The sequence below is a fragment of the Gadus chalcogrammus genome, chromosome 3 (genome assembly GCF_026213295.1).
Source record: "Gadus chalcogrammus isolate NIFS_2021 chromosome 3, NIFS_Gcha_1.0, whole genome shotgun sequence".
Classification (NCBI taxonomy): domain Eukaryota; kingdom Metazoa; phylum Chordata; class Actinopteri; order Gadiformes; family Gadidae; genus Gadus; species Gadus chalcogrammus.
In genome coordinates, this window is record NC_079414.1 from 4,475,280 (window position 1) to 4,493,701 (window position 18,422).

Sequence of the window (18,422 nt, forward strand, 5' to 3'; positions counted from 1 at the left end):
TGCATGTGTGTCAGAGAGGGAGTATACGAGAGCGTATGCGAGAGAGGGAGAAAGTTTGAAGAGTCTTTGAAATGCAGGCACAGAGACTAATGAGCCTTCGATAAAGGCCTTTTAAGCGCCTTATACAACGAGATAAAGAGGCTCTCTGAGCCCCTGGACATTCAGCGCAACACACAGCTCCTCAACAGGCTGCGGTTTGAGCCCTGTCAGCCCTCACCCCCCTCTGCCAAGATGCAGCTTCACACACAGTCACACATTCTCAGTTCACAACAGGTGCTCATGTGCTTACACACACCGTGTTGGCCTGATTCTGTTGCTGGATGAACCGCTGGCTTCCCTTCGTCCTGCTGATGTTCCTGCTCTCTGTTTGCAGCTCTTTGAGATCACGGTGCCCAACACCCAGGGCCCCAAGCCGGTGACCATCAGCGTGGCCAACCACACCCGCTGCAACTGTCTGTCCAAACCCGACGTCTACAAACAGGTCCACAGCATCATCCGCAGAGCCCTGCCAGAGTAAGAGCCTCCTTCTCTCTCTTTTACTCTCTCCCTCCCTCCCTCTCTCTCTCCCTCTCTCTCTCACTCTTAATCTCTCTCTTGCTCTCGCTCTCTTGCTCTCTATCATTCTCTCTCATAGTCTTATTCTCTCTATCTCTCTTTAACTCTCTCGCTCTATCTCTCCTACTCTCTCCTTCTTACTCTCTCAACCTTACTCTCTCTCTCTTACTCTAACTCTCTCTGTCTCTCGCTCTATTTTTCTCTCTCAATGAGGCTCTATCTTTTTCAAGATAGCTGATTGTGTGAAGCTTAATGGTCATTGTTTAAAACACACACATATATTTATATTCATGTCTACCTCCAATATGGTGACATGACTAAGGTTGGGACGGCAGAGACCCAATGTCAGTATCACAAGCTTTCCTGTTGCGTTCTAAATGTGCAAAGGTGGTGTGTAGAATTTGGAGGCATCTAGCAGCCAGATTAACAGATCTGGAAAATAATATTCAGAGGCATGTTTTAATCAGTGTATATAATCCCATGAAAATACATTTTGTATCTAGTTCCTCTTCAGAGAATTGATCTGGCAAGTTTCTATCAGTTCTTAATTTTATCAACTTTCAATTCTAGTGTAAGTGAGCCCCGTGTTTCAGTCAAATTCCTGATACAAAAAAGGAAGCATTTTGGGCTGGAAGTTCTAGTAATGGAGGAGGGGCTTGCTATCCCTACTTCTTTTGCACTTTCTCGCAGGTGGCCATCAACATGAGCCGCTGTCTTATTTAATTAAAAGCAACCAAGTCGATTATTATGTTGACAATTAAACAAGACATAATACCACATTAAAAACAATATTCACTATCTTACTTGTAAGCTTTGATCTAGACCTATATCATTATAGAGACTGAATCACTAAATACAATGTATACATCTATAAGCAGTGTTGGTCAAGTTACTTCACAAGAGTAATGCATTATTTATAACTTGTTACTGTCATTTCAAAGTAATTAGTTACATTACAATATTACTGTCTTAGAATTGTAAGGCATTACAGTACTTTTACATTACATTTGCATTAGCCTACTTTCACCAAAATAACAGGAAATATGGATTTGGTGTTCTCAATAGATCTTCTTGTGTTCAATGCTCATTGAAGCTCATTACACAGCAGGAGGTGATGTGGTATGACATAATGACGGAGCTTTGCTTAAGGCTAACAATTATGTTAAGCAGTTATGGCGCATGGTGCAATACATTTTATAATATAAATATTGTAACTTTAGGTATTCATATTGAAATCCAATTATTATTTTTTTTTTTGTAGTTTATTTAGCAGGGACAAAGCAGTGCACATTATTACAAACATGACATGGCAAGGCCATGACACAACTTGTAGATGTGAATACATAAAAGGTTTGTAGCTAGATAGCTAATTTGCAACCTCAGTCCCTGATCAGGCTACCTATTGTAATAAAATATATAAGTCACCTAAAATATACAATTATACAATTAAACAATATATAGGCCTACAGTATACAATTATACAAATATATGCTATCTTAAAACATACTTCCTATAACATTAAAACCTTGTGCAGAGAGAAGAAACAATATGATGAGTGTGACCTATGCTGTGTGTGCATGTATGTGTGTTATCTATTGTGTGTTGTCATGATTAAATTTTTGGTTTTCCTTCAGCCAGTGTTTCAGTTGTCTGTTAAATCTTTTAAACTCAGTTTGTGTTTTTATTATAGTTGGTAAATTGTTCCACATTTGAGTTCCAATAACTGAGAAACTCGACTGGCCAAAATAAGTTTTGCGCACCTCTGCTATGCAGTTTCCGTTCACTGCTCCTCTGGTGGCCACCCTTCTTGTACTTGAGCTAGGTAGATTTTAAAAGCAAAACAAAACATTGAGCCCCCTTTCTGGTTTGTCTAGGATGAAATAGAGTGGTTGACACCGAAATTTGACTATTGGTCCTGTCTCGGGTATTTGGCTCATTTAAATCGCCCCTGACTGCTTCACAATGGCTGGCTATGGGTATTCACAAAACTGTCCTTCAAACAACCCTAAACGTTCGTTTTCAGAAATGTGCAACTCACCGAGTGGTGTTCGTTGATGTTCCAAATCAAGTATTGTAGCAAAATACAATTTATGTCGTGTTTATTTGGCATTTTGTAAATCCATTGATTTCGTTTGGAAGACTCATTGCTCCTGGACCGGAGACGGAAAGGCGGGCTATACTGTCTATAAGTAACCTTTTTATGTCTATAAGTAACCTTTTTATTTGACACTTGGCTACTATGTGCGGTCGTAGACGATGATATCATTCAGCGCTCACTCACCGCTAGAAGCCAATTGATTCGACACACATTACCTTTAAGTCTTTAGAAAGCATGCTTCAAAATGAAATGACCCTATATCTCAATTAAATGTTCTGTCAAATGTCCATTTGATTGAGATATAGAGTAATTCAATTTTGTGGATATGTGCAAATATCCTGCCACTTCCCTACATTAATGAATGAAATGAAACTTATAAACAACACATTTGGTGATAGTTATAACTGTGGCCTTGGTAGTTTTATGATTCCAGAATACGCAAAACAGAAAACAAGACATGGTTACGTAAGACATACACACACACACACACACACACACACACACACACACACACACACACACGCACAAACGTGCACACACACACACACACACACACACACACACACACACACACACACACACACACACACACACACACACACACACACACACACACACACACACACACACACACCCACAAACAAACACAGGCACAGAGACACACAAAGCACAGTGGGAAGCTGTAATAATCAGCGCACACTGTGTCTGATGTGTCCTTAAAGATTAACTGAACTGAAATTTGAAGTTTAGTTGATACAACAGATGTATTGTCTGCCTTCTCATTGGTACAATAACTAAAAATGGCTGAACTTGCTAAAAGGGATTACATTGTATGGTAAAAGTGTTATTTATGTTACGGGGCGCAGCCATGTTGGATTTCAACAATCAGCTACGTCACTGGCATGGTAACCTACTCCTACTCTGTGGCTCTAGCAGTATAGCAGGTAATGAGTCAGACTCTGAGGCTCGCTGAAATGGCTATGGAAAAGCAAACAACCAGGTCTACAGGAGGGTCATCTTATTGCATTGCCCCTGGCTGCAGTAATGAATTATATAGGGCCAAGGCAGCTGGGGTAATCATACATTTCCACAGGATACCTTTGAATAGGAAACCAGCCCTTAATACATGGCTGGCAGCCTTAAAACTGGCTAACACTCCAATAGCCCCTGTCATGTCAATCTCCACAAGCTAGCACTCCGACCATAAAGTGTATAAACTACTACTCTGATGATATCGCAGATCTATGTTTCCAAGCTGCTAATTAAACCACGGCGGTTCTGTAAACAGAAGTTCCACAAATTCTATCGGGGTGAGTAGAAAGTCCCTTTCTACTCACCCCGATATTCGCGACTAGCCGATTGCTGATGCAGAGGGAGTTAAACTCGAAGTAGTAGTTTCATAGTAAGATGTATCTGTGCAATATCCATCTTTGCAATATCCATCAACATCCACCAGAAAGTAAACCTCAAACATCCACCTAAAGTTAACGTGACACTCTCCCAAAGTGCATCTTGTCTTTCAGGTCCCGTCCACACAGAGCCGATTTTTTGGTGAAACCATGTGTTTAATAACCATGTTATTAGGCAGATAATAAACCATGTTCTTTAATAGGTCCATGGTCCCAGGGTGGTTTCAAATAAAACCGGACCTATGCGGTTTCGTGTAAGGATTCGTGTGGACGCCTGAAGCAACGTTAGAGTTGCGTTGAAAGTTACAGGTTTTGTTTTTGTATTATTTTTGTAGATTTAAATACAGCCCCTTGGTCAATTTAATTACTAACTGTACATTAAATAGTATTTCTACTCAATCTAAAAGGTTAAACAACTGCTATCTCCTCCTCGACTTGAATGTTTTTATACAGCGCGCAGGCTGGATGCGCGCAGGCTTGATGCGCTCCACTTTTTTTTGTGGAGAACCAGCGCCTTGAATATGTTGGTACTACAGCGTTTTTACAGTTCGATGTGTTTCCGCTATGAGTCCATCTTTACGGAGATATTCCTTAAACGCATCAAAGGAAAACGGAGGGGGAAAGATCGTTATCCGAAATGCCCTATGCATGGTTACGCAACCTCATCCCACCATTCGATGGTCAAGGTTGACCGGGACCTCTCGGCAGCAGACAGATTCAATGGCAGTGTCTATGCTCCGGCAGCACCCACACGCACACCAGTCACACCCACACGATCCGAAGTAGTGGTGGATTTAATGATTAGTTTCCGTGACACAGTTCGCGTGATTCAGTTCGCCAAGAGGAGTCGTTCGCGAATCATTCGTTCGTTCTTTTGTTCGTTCAGTCGAGTTTCCGGTAGCACTAACTCCATTGAGTCTGACAGACTCAGGTGAGAACCGTGCAATGGCGTGCATTCCATGATGCGATTTACCGCTACCGGAAACCAGGCTGAACGAACAAACGATTCGCGAACGACTCCTCCCAGCTCAGTCGAGTTTCCGGTGAATCGATTCACCAGGATCTCGAATGAACTGGGAGGAGTCGTTTGCGAATCAGCCTAGTTTCCGGTAGCGGTGAATCTCATCATGGAGCGCACACTATTGCACGGTTCTCAGCTGATTCAGTCAGACTCAGTGGAGTTAGTGCTACCGGAAACTCGACTGAACGAACAAAAGAACGAACGAATGATTCGCGAACGACTCCTCTTGGCGAACTGAATCACGCGAACTGTGTCACGGAAACTAATCAATTCGTTTGTTCGTTCAGTCGAGTTTCCGGTGAATCGAATGGTGAACGAGACGAACGAGAGAAACGAACCGGTTCGGTTCGTTCTTCCTAAAGACTCGTTAATTCGAACCGGTTCGCGAACGAACGAGCCAACACTAATCCAAAGGTGGAGCTGGAGCCGGAAATTGATCCCTCTCCACCGGGTGGTAGTCGGACAATACAGGCATGTCCATCACAGGCTCAAATGCGTAACCAGCCATATTAAGATCACTATTTTCTGCCGTGGAGTGTAGAAGACGTTCGCGTGTCTGCAGCAACGACCTAGTCCTACAATGCCAGTCAGTGACATCATCGAAAATATCGGCGCTCCAATACTAACAGACGCATTTTCTTTTGTTGTTAAAAAAAGCAATATATTGATTTTTTTAAATATTTATTTTAGTGTCATTTTGTTTATAGTGGTCATAACCAACACGTTATCGATGTTGATTGTTTCAGTTCAGTTCATATTTAAAAAAAATACTTTTCCACCTATATGTATCAAGCTGCATTACCACACACCCACACACACCCATATGTCTCCTATTAGCTAAAGAGAGCGGGAACCAGGCTGGAAGAAGGAGCTAGAAGGAAGAAAGTCTTATTAGCTATCTTTTTATCTTCCTTTTTCTCTCTCTCGCTCCCAAATGTCACTCTCTCACTTGATCTTTCCTGGTCTATCTTCAGTTTATCTCTATGGATTCCATCTCTCTCTGCATTGCTTCTTCCAATTATTCCACTGTGATCCCCTGTCCAGTCCTGTGTGTGTGGATGCGTGAGAATAATTTTCCATGCCATTGTTTCCTCTACTGAAGCTCAATTATTTTGACCCGACAGTTTAGCCTTTTGACACTGCCAAGTTCTCTTCTCCGCTCGGAGGTCTCACAATCACCACTTGGGAAAGGTTGCTGCCCACACACACCACTCTCCTTCATCGTAACATCAGGGAAACATCGGTTTGCTGGCAGAGCACTGTGCCATGTCAGATGCTGTGGGAATTGTCTAAATTCCATAGCTCTGCAAAACACACATGGATAATGAAATACTGATTAATCAAGGATACTGGATAGATATTACGCTAGTTATACTACAGTAGTTATATTACATTATATAAGAGTATTCAAAGAGTATTGTCTCAGTCCTGTGTGAACCTGGCCTGTATGAAGAGGTGGTTACAACGTTTTGTGTTTTTACAGTCTTAACAACTGCAGTTTATGTAGTATTTGAACCACAAAAACCACCAGACAAATACTTTATGAAGAAAAAGTTAGGATATTAAATTATAATATCATTATTATATTTTTTGTTAGCTTTTTAAAAGACTAAATTCTAGCTTGTGAAAACATCCAGGTAGCCTCAGACGATATTGTGTACTCAAAATTCAGCACAAAAAACATTGAGGCAAATAAACAAGGTGTAGACGTAATAGACGTGACAGGGTCTGAGGCTGTGAAGCTACAGGATTTTAAACTACTGTCTTTATAGAGGTTGTGCAGGATCAGTTGACTGTTCTCGTGAACTTCTCAATGTGTACCATCTCACTTCGAGGGAGACAGCACAAGATCAAGAGACGGCCAACGTTAACAATGTTATGAAACATCAGTTTTTTATCCATCTGTATAGGGTCAACATGTGAATCGCTAATATTTTTTGCCAGTTGAGATGCGTCTTTTTAATTGATGCTCTGTTGACAATGTGTCATGCCTCATACCTCTTTAGGTGCTGAGTCATGTGAAATGGACACGATTCTGTACGTCTTTATGCTGTGTGAATAGCAACACGTTGCACGTGGTTCCCTCCAAAAGTTATAATGACCCCTCAGCCCTCACTCAATAGGGAGCTAGACGTATCTAGCAAGACGCTCAAAATGTATGCATTTTAGGTTTGCTTCTGGTTTGTTAGATTGTGTTAGGTTAGCGTTTGGTTCTTTTGTTAGCACTGTGCTAACAAATGTCCCTCCTCAAAACATAGACAATTTGCATATACCTCAAATATTCATGTTGTTGTTAAAAGCCCATTCAATGAAGAACTAGATGTTCGCATATTTCTTTACCCAATCAAACTTCCCTGTCCTTAAGCCAGGCAAAAGTTGAGGGTGTGAAAGATAGAGAAGAGGGAAAAAAGGGAAAAGGCCTGGACATGCAGGGAGGAAGGAAAGAAGGAACGATTAAGTTGAGAAAACAAACAGCAGTGTCACTTGATCTAAACATAGCAAACAGAGATGTTCCAGTCTGGTTCTCTGGGTTCAAAGAACCAGAGAGGCCTGCGCTGGAGGTCAACCCCTAAAGAACCAGAGAGGCCTGGTCTGGGGGTCCACCCCTAAATACCAGAGAGGCCTGGTCTGGGGGTCCACCCCTAAAGAACCAGAGAGGCCTGCGCTGGAGGTCCACCCCTAAAGAACCAGAAAGGCCTGGTCTGGGGGTCCACCCCTAAAGAACCAGAGAGTCCTGTTCTTGGGGTCAACCCTTAAAGAACCAGAGAGTCCTGCGCCCCTGTTTAATGCTGGGGTCCACCCCTAAAGAACCAGAGAGTTCTGCGCCCCTGTTAAAGGCTGGGGTAGCCTAAATTTAAAAAAATGTGAAGCAATTCTTTTAAATTCTTATTTATAATCAGAATTTTTCATTTGTTCCACTTGCTACTATTCTTTTGATGTTATATGACGTTTAAGTTATGCATTTTCCTCATAACTACCTTTATGTTTTAAACATAAAAGGTGTACCTTTACAGTTTCACCTTAATCCAAACTCATTGTTTAAAGCGGATACAGTTTTGTGTACCGTATTTTCCGGACTATAAGTCGCGGTTTTTTTGTAGTTTGGCTTGCCCTGCGACTTATATTTCGAAGCGACTTATATGCCAAAATTGTGCGTACATAATCCTCGGCCGCAAGAGGGCACCGTCATTCATTAGGCCTACAACTGAACGCTGCAAGCCTACTGCACCACCGAATAAATTATATTCTCGTCCTCAATGTCCTCCGGTTCAACCAAAGCTACCCCAGCCTTAGCTGCAATTTTGTGCAACATAGCTGTCACACATCACAGCGCATGACTTGGCCGGCGAAAACTGGAGCCCTCCGCTGGACTTGTGAAGGCATCTGACCGCGGCGCATACGCGTCCGGTGGAATCCCGGTGTCACTGAATTCGGTATACTCTCAGAACTACGAGGGACCGACACACCTATATTGCTATTGCAATTTCATTCAGTCTCTCCAGACTAAACGTTCTTGTTTAAATGTTTAAAAATAAATGCGACTTATACACCGATGCGACGTATATATGTTTTTTTCCTCGTCATGGAGCATTTTTTGACTGATGCGACTTATACTCGGGAGCGACGTATAGTCCGGAAAATACGGTACTTCAATGTTTATCACTCTTTCCAAGATTTCTATCATCATTATTATATGTATGTTGTTCTAGTGCAGTTTAGCTCATATGTTACCCAATATATAGGTATGTAAATCGACTTGAGCCCCTTAAAACACCAAAAAATACCTTTGCTTAAGGTTCCCTGAGCCAAATCATCAGAAAAACCAGCAAGCCATGATTATATGAACTGAAATATCTGTACACATTTGAAAATGTTAAGCGCTGCATTTGCGCTTAACAGAGTTAGTGCGGAGTTAGTGCTACCGGAAACTCGACTGAACGAACAAAAGAACGAACGAATGATTCGCGAACGACTCCTCTTGGCGAACTGAATCACGCGAACTGTGTCACGGAAACTAATCATTAAATCCACCACTACTTCGGATCGTGTGGGTGTGACTGGTGTGCATGTGGGTGCTGCCGGAGCATGGACACTGCCATTGAATCGGTCTGCTGCCGAGAGGTCCCGGTCAACCTTGACCATCGAATGGTGGGATGAGGTTGCGTAACCACTCAGTCATTTTCTAACACTGTTAAACTGTACTCGCTGACGCAGTACATATACATAAGATCAGTAAGCAACAATAAATGAATGACATCTCATCTTCTGCTGTTAAATTAACTACATCCAAGAAAAACCTTCTTGATCTATGTTGTTTATTTGACCACAGTCTCTCTGGGTTTTCTTATCAACAGTGGATCTCAATAGCGGAATTTGACACAGCAGACACAAACTATTTGTACTCCATGTCAAAACAGCAAAACATGCATAACAACAGCATAAACATAGAGTTTGTGCAATATTTGACTAGAATTGTTAATGCAAGCATACTGTTTAAAACATCTGCCCACAATTACTGCACATTTTTCAACAGAACATGTTGTTGTTCATTGCAAAGATGAGAGCATCCCCTTTCATTTTCTTCAGAACTTTTTTACATCTATATACACATACTGTTGTGGGTTTCTGTACATACAATTACTGTAGAGATACAATGAGCTGGCTGATAGTGAGAAATGCATACAGGTTATGCACATAAAAAAAAAACTATGACCCGGTTTAAAGATTTAGTGTCGGGTAATCTGGCCCTCATAGGCCGACTAGATAACCTCAGTTTCTCGGCCAGGAAGTCTCTTTCATCATATTCAGGGCAATTCAAAGGAAAGTCCCAGCCATTAGAGGGGTTTGCAGCGTTTCAGGCTAGCTGCCAGGATGTGTCAGTCGAAGCTGCAGATTCCAGTCTGCTTCTGATCAATCACATGCTTGGAGCCTCTAATCGGCTCATCTCATTACATCATCCAGGGGGGAAAGGACCCAGTCTAGGAGAAGGTCCAAGATAAATACCCAATTCAACCTTTCTTGTACCAGGGCAGCAGATGGTAGACAGGGCGCTTCAGCAGTAGAGCAGCAGACTAAACGATGAAGATAAGTCTGCCTTGTGTATGAAAAGTGCTGTATAAATAAAGTTGCCTTGCCTTGCCTTGCCTACTTGGTATGTAAAAGTAGCAGACCCATAATTTGTGTTATTTTTAAGACCAGTGTGTTCTCCGATGAAACCTCTGTTAAGTGAACTTAAAGATTTGCTTAATGGTCAATGGAGAAATGTGGAACTCTGTATCTGAATCCAATCCGAAAACAATTATTTTGGGATTCATTTTAATCTTTTTCATTTTCACTTTAGTCATTAAGTTTGTCAAAGATTTGTGTTGTTTTGAAGTATAATATGTAACATTTCTAAAAAAATATCAAAAAAACAATTATGTTGTAATTTTAGTTGCACTGTGTACTTACATTATCTCAAATGTTTCCAGCAATGTTCAAACCCAGAGAAATCTGATGTTTTATTTACGGTAACGGTCCATCACATTTGGTCCAAGTCAGTGAGGTCATATCCCCTTTACCCCCTCACTTCCTGGGAAACACAGGAAACAGGAGTCCAGTAGAGACTCATTTATTGTCGTGATATTTAATATCAATGGGGCTTCCTAAGGTGTGCTACAATAAGCTAAAGCCTTATTGCAGTTATAAAAATCAACTGCAAACGTTTTTTCACAAATAATACAAACAAGGATGAAGCATTAACTATTAGCAATGGAAGATGTCCAGTTTATTGAAACATACATTTCTAGTGGACCTCTTATTCATTCGCTTGATGTTGATTGGTTGGACTCTGATTTCGTGTCCCTATCTGTGTATATGTATTACATTAAATGTTGCTTTTTTCTATATTTACATCCAGCACCAGGTTCATGTTTTATGTTCATATGTTCACAGCCTCCACCTTCTGTCATTCTCATCCCCAATCCTCTCTCTCTCTCTCTCTCTCTCTCTCTCTCCAACACTGTCCCTATATCCCATCCCTCTCTCTCTCCCTCTTCCCTATCGCTCTCTCTCTCTCTCTCGCTCTTCCTCTTTCCCATTCTCTCTCTCCCTCTCTGTTCCTCCCTCCCTCTCCCTCTCTTCCTCTCTGTATCTCTCTTTCTCAAAGGTGTCCCATAGCCAATAGGACGTGCCCGTTAAGCCATGCCTGGAACAGCAGGCTTTGCCGCTGTGTTGCTAAGACAACCACCTGGCAACAGAACCACCCTCCACCACCTCCTCCTCCACCTCTGAGGCCTGCCCCGCAGCACATAGGTAATGCGCAACGTGCACATCCATGCATCGCACGCACATGCCCTCAGCATGAGGACTCAAACCACACGAAGGAAACGGGTCCCAATAACGCATCAAAAGATACAATATGCTAGCCTTTGGAAGTATCTTCATGACATCATACAGAACATTATATAGCACATTTACAAATAGTGCAATAATCATTTGAGAAGGATATGGGAATGAACAAGGACATCAACTTAATGTCAGCGTCGCAGCAGCCCTATTTAGTAACACAGTCATGAAGCTTGGCGCAACAGCACCACTATTACCTTTTTGGGGGGGCAACCTGCCCTGTCTTCAGATCATGTGGAGTTATAAAGCCTGCAATTTATATTGTTTATTATGTTATGTTTAAGAAATCTATCAGCCCTCAGAAGTGAAATGTCATACCGATAGAGCTCTGGAACCCAATATTGGCCTATATATTATCGTCAATCGGGATATTTGTCTGCTATATTGTGTTCGCAAAATGTTCTGCTGTTACGTTACTTTGGCAGAAACTGTGAATGAAAGGAATAATTAGATTGTCAGGTAAAAAAGGCTTCACAACAAGTATTGTGGTACATTTATTGGTATTATGCTGAATTCATTCAAAAGTCTGCTACTGTTTCAGTTTCCTTGATGTGCATGTGCTGGACTGCATGTGCATGCGTCCGCAGTGAAACCTGATCACACTGGACTTGTTATGAATGTGTTTCCCTACAATAACATGATGTGGACTCAGTATAAACAGATGCATGGTAGAATGCCTCTGCGCAGGCCAGAACAAATACGCACACAAACACACACACGCACGTATTCAAAAGCGAGCACAAACACATAAGCTCATTGACATACACAGGTTATTCCACACTAAACCAGCACTCTATAAAAACTGTTATCATAAAACAACAACTCCCTTGTTATGCTGATGATTCTCTGTCACTGGGATCCTTATATCTCTCTAAAACACCAACACTTAACCACTCTCTGAAACACCAACCCTTAACTACTCTCTGAAACAACAGCCCTTAAGAACGTTCTGAAGCAGCAGCCCTTAACCACTCTCTAAAACACCAGCCATTAACTACTCTCTAAAACACCTCAACCACTCTCTGAATCAACAAGCCTTAACCACTCTCTGAAACTCTAACCCTTAACCACGCTCTAAAACACCAACCCTTATCCACTCTCTGAAACACCAACCCTTAACCACTGGACCCAGCCTACATGCACATCAGCCCATCGACTGCATAATTTATTACAGGCTGTCCCCCATTACCCACCCCACCCTAAACACGATAACCTATTATGTGGCCCTTTGACTGATCTCGGGCCCCAGTGAGGCTGCGAGTGGTGCGTATTGTTGTAGAAAGCTGGTCATGGAGGAGGAATGCTGGGATGGGAGTTGGTGGTAGGACATGAGGGGGAAGGCAAAGAAAAACAAGTCTGCTTTGTAGTATTACAAATCCAAGCAATTCCCATAAACCTGAGCTGGAACCCAAAAGAAATGTAACTCCTTATGAAACCCTGTTTTATTTTACATTTGATGGTACAACATCATCAGATTGTGAAACAATTCCTGTCAGTTTCGGCTCACAACACATCTTGGTTATTCATGTCTTTCCTCCTACGGCTGTGTTTTGAAAAACTCCAAAGAGTCCAGAGAGATGAAGTGGAGAAGGGGGGGGGTGGGGTTTTTTGCATGCTCTTTGGGGTCACTACTATGGCTGCCTATATTCTCCACCCCCACAGTGAAATCCATTTTTAGTTTATGGTGTGGAGATTATCCCATAGAATCCAATGTTCCAGACAGCGCCTGACATCATAGATCATCACAGGAACATGCACGGGGATATGACACGTATTGGGCCGTGACACACCTGACCTGTTGTGCTCTGACTTCTTGACCTTTAACCCACACAGGTGAATGTTTGTTGAAGGCTTGACCAAGCATATGATTGGTCTACGAACTCTTGATTATAGTGTTCTTTTAAAGACGATATTATGACATTTCAATCTTGTGCAAAACAGTGATTTTGAGCATTTCTGATGTTTTCACATGCGTCCCATGGACATAGGACGCATTTAGCTGGAAAATATGAATATCTGCAATCTATAAACATTTAGTGTGAATCATTGGTGGTCAGAGTTTTGATTAAGTGTTCCTGGCTGTTACAAAATAATAAGCTTGTGTTTTTTGTGTCGACTCTACGAGACGGGTTGGTTGTAATGGACTAATATTTTACTTTTACAAGTTTTTATTTCACAAGCTACATATGGGTTCCATTGGCCATTTCCTTTTTGCTATAGAAACCAGTTTTACCTCCCCTGACTTATGTGAGGGGAGGTAAAACTCCAACGGCTTATTACAGTTTTTTTAACAAAAATCTATATGTCAGCAAGTGGAAGCTCTACTTACACCATCAATAAGTATATACACACATACGAAGCCAAATAAAGGATCTGCACTTATATTGACCCACGTTCTACAAAGATCTATTCCTCTACATAGGGACATATGACACTCTACAAAGGTAGGAGCTAGGTAGAGCTAGATCAACGCCCAGGCGCTCTTCTGATAGTTCACATGACATGGCTCGTCAGGAGCAGTGACGTTCGTTCGTAGTCATATTCCTGGACGCCGTTCTGCCGTACTGCTGCAGTGAACACGGTTAGGTCATGTATGGTTCACGCTGGCTCGCCTGGTTCCCACGCGGTGACCTTAATCCATGTTGAGTAACGTTCCTTCCCCGCGGTCAGACAAATGAAACGTCCCCCTGTTTGACCCCCCTCCCTCACCCCGGTTCCTCTCCCTCACTCCCTGCAGACATATTCGCAGCCGATGTGTGCGGTCCAGACAAGGAGCTGGACGTGGAGAGCTGCCAGTGTGTGTGTCGCCACGGCGATGGCGCCGCGGCCCCCTGCGCCCCCCACCAACACCTGGACCGCAACACGTGTCAGTGTGTGTGCAACGCCCGGCCCCCCTCGGCCTGCCCGGCACACCACGTGTTCGACAGGGAGAGCTGCCAGTGCGTTTGCGAGCGCGCCTGCCCCCGGCACCAGCCCCTCAACCGGGCACGCTGCTCCTGCGAGTGCAGTGAGTCGCCCAACAGGTGCTTCCTCAGAGGACGCCGCTTCCACCAGGCCACCTGCAGGTGAGGCACTCCCATCACAGGGCCCTTACAGCAGTTTGTATGCTTGTTATGTGCAGTGGTTTCAGGTCAATGAAGGAGTTAAAGGAACCAGACTTGAAGATGTTATCACGTTTCAATTTGAAATAAAGATGCTTGGCTTGTGCGTTCGACCAATCGATGTACACTGGGCTTGTGGGTTCTAAGAAAAGGTTCAACCCATCAGCATGAATCTATCCTGCATTAATGGTATCCATGGTGATAGCACTTTTTCAGGACTTGCAGTGTTGCAGTGCAATTCATTTAATACAGCCTCTATGGGTTTCAACTTGAAAAAAGCCCTTTAGTGAGCACATTCCAAAAACTCTAATGTAATAAAACCATCATATTTGATAATGTGTTGAGATCCATTAGTTTTATCAGAAACATGCATGTGGCCTCAGGGTAGGGGGTGCTGCCTTCCTGCATGAAACAGCAGTTCCCGGGAAGACTCCTGGTGTGTGTGTGTGTGTGTGTGTGGGGGGGGGGGGGGTTAGAAGGGTCAGTATTGGCCTGTAACAGGCATGTAATACAAGACCTCAGTGAGTTAATGACTTGTACCAGCAGTCACTTAACCATTTCCCCTGTTTAGGAACAGGAGGGAACCCACACAGATAGACACACACACACACACACACACACACACATGCAACATGCATTGATGCAGATTTATGTGTGTGTGTGTGTGTGTGTGTGTGTGTGTGTGTGTGTGTGTGTGTGTGTGTGTGTGTGTGTGTGTGTGTGTGTGTGCGCGTGTGCTTGCGTGCGTGCGTGTGTGTGTGTGTGTGTGCGCAGACAATGTGCCCAGCCAGCCGTGACCCCGCGTGACCCTGTTCAGAGTGATTTATGAGTGTAGCCGCCAAGCAGTAAGAATCTGTCTGTGATGTTGATCTGTGTGTGCCCTCATGTTTCCCCAAAGGATCTCCCTCAGAGCAACCAATTACTACAGCAGACAAAATTTGCTTTACTTCAAACTCTTGCTCACACATTATCTCCAACCGTCAAACAGCAATAAGAGCTACCAGAAACTGCTATCTGTCCTTAGTGTCAAAGAGGGAGAACTACCGAGTAGATTGTTGGGATCTAATTCAATAGTTTTTTGTTGATCTTCTTATCTTGTTCTCAGTCTTCTCTCTCATGCAAGGTTGCATCAACACTTAAACAACTTCTTCACAGTTTAGGCGGATGATTTTAATGTATGGATGAATGTATGTTTTACCTCCATGTGATGTCGTTCTGTGTGTCCCCCACCCCCCACCCCACCCCACCCCTCCAGCTGCCACCGGCCCCCCTGTGAGCCCCGGAGGAGGAAGTGTGAGGAGGGCTACTCCTACAGCGAGGAGGTGTGTCGCTGCGTGCCCTCCCACTGGAGACGGCTGGACTGAGAGACCCCCAGACCCTCCCTATACACCTGCTACTCTTCCTCTTTACCGCAGCCTAATCAGGAACCCAAACCATTTGCTTAGCCAATCACACCTAAGCACCCCAGCCCCGCTCGGTCCAAAAACAGCAGAAAATGAAAACGAAAAAGTAGGACTTTTTAGTTTTGTTGAGATCCCTTTGAACACGACTGTGTGTGCTGACGGATCAGGATGATAGGGTGTTGGGGGAGTAACTTTGGATGAGTGAAAGTCAGAAGGAGCAGGGTCCATGTGGTGGTTTGGTGCGGGTCTTAGTCTCACAGACATTTGCGTGGGAGTGCCCCCCAGAGACCACCAGCAGGCCGGCGGACCCATCGGGCCTTTTTAGATTTGTTCATATTGTCTGAATATCAAAGTATTGAAGTTTAAAATATTTCCATTTTTTTTATGAATGCCGTATTATTCTTAAGTCAGATATTGATTATATAATTTATTACAATTTCTTGTTTTCAACCTCTTTGTTTATGTGCCATTTTTAGCATGACAATACACTGTGATCAATATGTTGGAACGTTTAAAGTATATGTTGTCAAATAAACAATACGTGTGTATATTGTTAAATTATTCGATGGCTTTATCGTGTAACCATTACATGAAGATTGAGACATGATGACATATATACTTCATAAAGCCAATGCTCCCAGACCGAGGCTACAGATTATACAATAAAGAAGAAAGTATTTTTTTTTCCTATTATTTTAGAATTCATCAGCGACTCAATTTCAACAAATAAAAAAGTCACTCAGAACGGGAATCAAGCACAGTTCGAGATAACTTTGGAGTGATTGAAATTTATTCCCAGAACAGTCTGGCAGGCGAAACAGAGTCCAGGTACAGGCAGGGTTCGTGGACAGGCCGGCAGACAGGTACAAGCAGACAGGTACAGGCAGATAATCCAGAAACGACAGGCCAAAGACCAGGGCCGTGCAGAGACCCTTTGAGGGGCAGGGGCTCAAATTCAAAAAAGGGCACATGTTTGTTCATGAACTCATCAGAAGTGGTTTGGTGTTGATATCTATAAAAACAATTAAGCTATTACAAAATAAAAGCCTTGAATATGAATTAGCCTAACTATACACAATGTATACGTATGACTTTAATTTTTTTTTTTAATGTTTTTCTATTAAACACAGGGTGTTGGGAACTCCACAATGAGTTTATGAACACATCAGAAGTGGTTTGGTGTTGATATCTATAAGAACAAGTGAGCTATTAAAAATAAAGCCTTAAATATGGATGCAATGCATGCACTGAAAACTTTTGCATTTTTTAAAAACAATTAAAAGTTTTTCTTTAAAACAAGGGGTAGTGGGGACTACAAAACGAGTACATAAACACATGAGAAGTGGTTTGATGTTGATAGGAATAATTTCAAGTGAGTTATTAAGAATTAAAAAAATGATGTTGCACTTTTTTGACGGACCCTAAGCACTTGACGCTATTACAGATACAACCCCGGAAAATAGACGAATGTCGAATATAAAACCAATTTCACCCAGTTCTGCCAGAGAGACACTGAGACAGAGTAGACATGAAACGGATTTGGCCATGGCATGTGGCCAAGTAGTCACTACAGAGTATACAGATTAAATATAACGATGTATGCTTTCCCTTTGCAATTTCAAAAGGTTTCCCAGATAGGTTAGCTGTATAGCTAGCTGGTAGGCTATAGAAAATAAACCGAGTGGTAGCCACTTTCACAGGTCAGTTAAAACGATGCTAGTTGAAAAGCTTTTGCTGGCAAACATAGGCCTATACTTCAAAATGACACTACAAAACGAGATAACTGTTACAGTTTATTTAGCATTATCAACTTTATGGTTTTGGAAACAACTGTCTGTGTCTGACTCTGTAGTGATCTTACCCTGCGTTGTACCGTCTCTTAAAACAACAAGCGCATCTTGCAGGCAGACAAATTGTGAAAGGTCACGTTGATAGCCTATGACGTCACCCAGCGGCAGCAGCGCACTGAGCGCCTGTAAACGAGGCTACAAAGTACAAACTTTACTTCTGTGTCATTACTTTTAGACATTTTTATACTCGAATAATTGATTCACATGTTAATGTGTAATTTTACAAAGCATTGAAAATTTAAACGACCACTCAAAAGGGCACTTTGGTCCTTCAGAGGGAAAAGGGCAGGGGCTCGGGCACCCATAGCCCCCCCCTCTGCACGTGCCTGCCAAAGACTTTGTCACAAACAGGCAGGGTTCAGAACCGGAAAAACTTTAAACTTTTAAATCTCTCAACTAACAGATTCACACGTTGTGACGATCTGACAAAGGTAGGGTTCAACTCAAACTAATCTACACAAAATGAGAGACAGGTGAACAGAGAAAGTGGAGGGAAAGAACAAAGGCAGGAAGTTGCTCAAAAATGGGCGTGACCCAGGCACATGACTAAAAACCTAAAAACACATGGCTAAAAACAAAGTCAGGAACTGTCAAAACT

The 18,422-nt window shown here is 42.6% G+C and overlaps 1 protein-coding gene across 1 annotated transcript in view; it reads left to right on the top strand.

Moving 5' to 3' along the window:
* The window catches only part of vegfc (vascular endothelial growth factor c), a 67,163-nt gene extending 49,014 nt beyond the window's left edge, over positions 1-18,149 (top strand). The window contains exons 4-7 of the mRNA XM_056585393.1: positions 374-513; positions 11,232-11,377; positions 14,208-14,535; positions 15,827-18,149. Coding sequence (XP_056441368.1) covers positions 374-513; positions 11,232-11,377; positions 14,208-14,535; positions 15,827-15,935 — 723 coding nt within the window. The 3' untranslated portion in view covers positions 15,936-18,149. The remainder of the gene's footprint in view (positions 1-373; positions 514-11,231; positions 11,378-14,207; positions 14,536-15,826) is intronic.
* Positions 18,150-18,422: the final 273 nt, after the last annotated feature.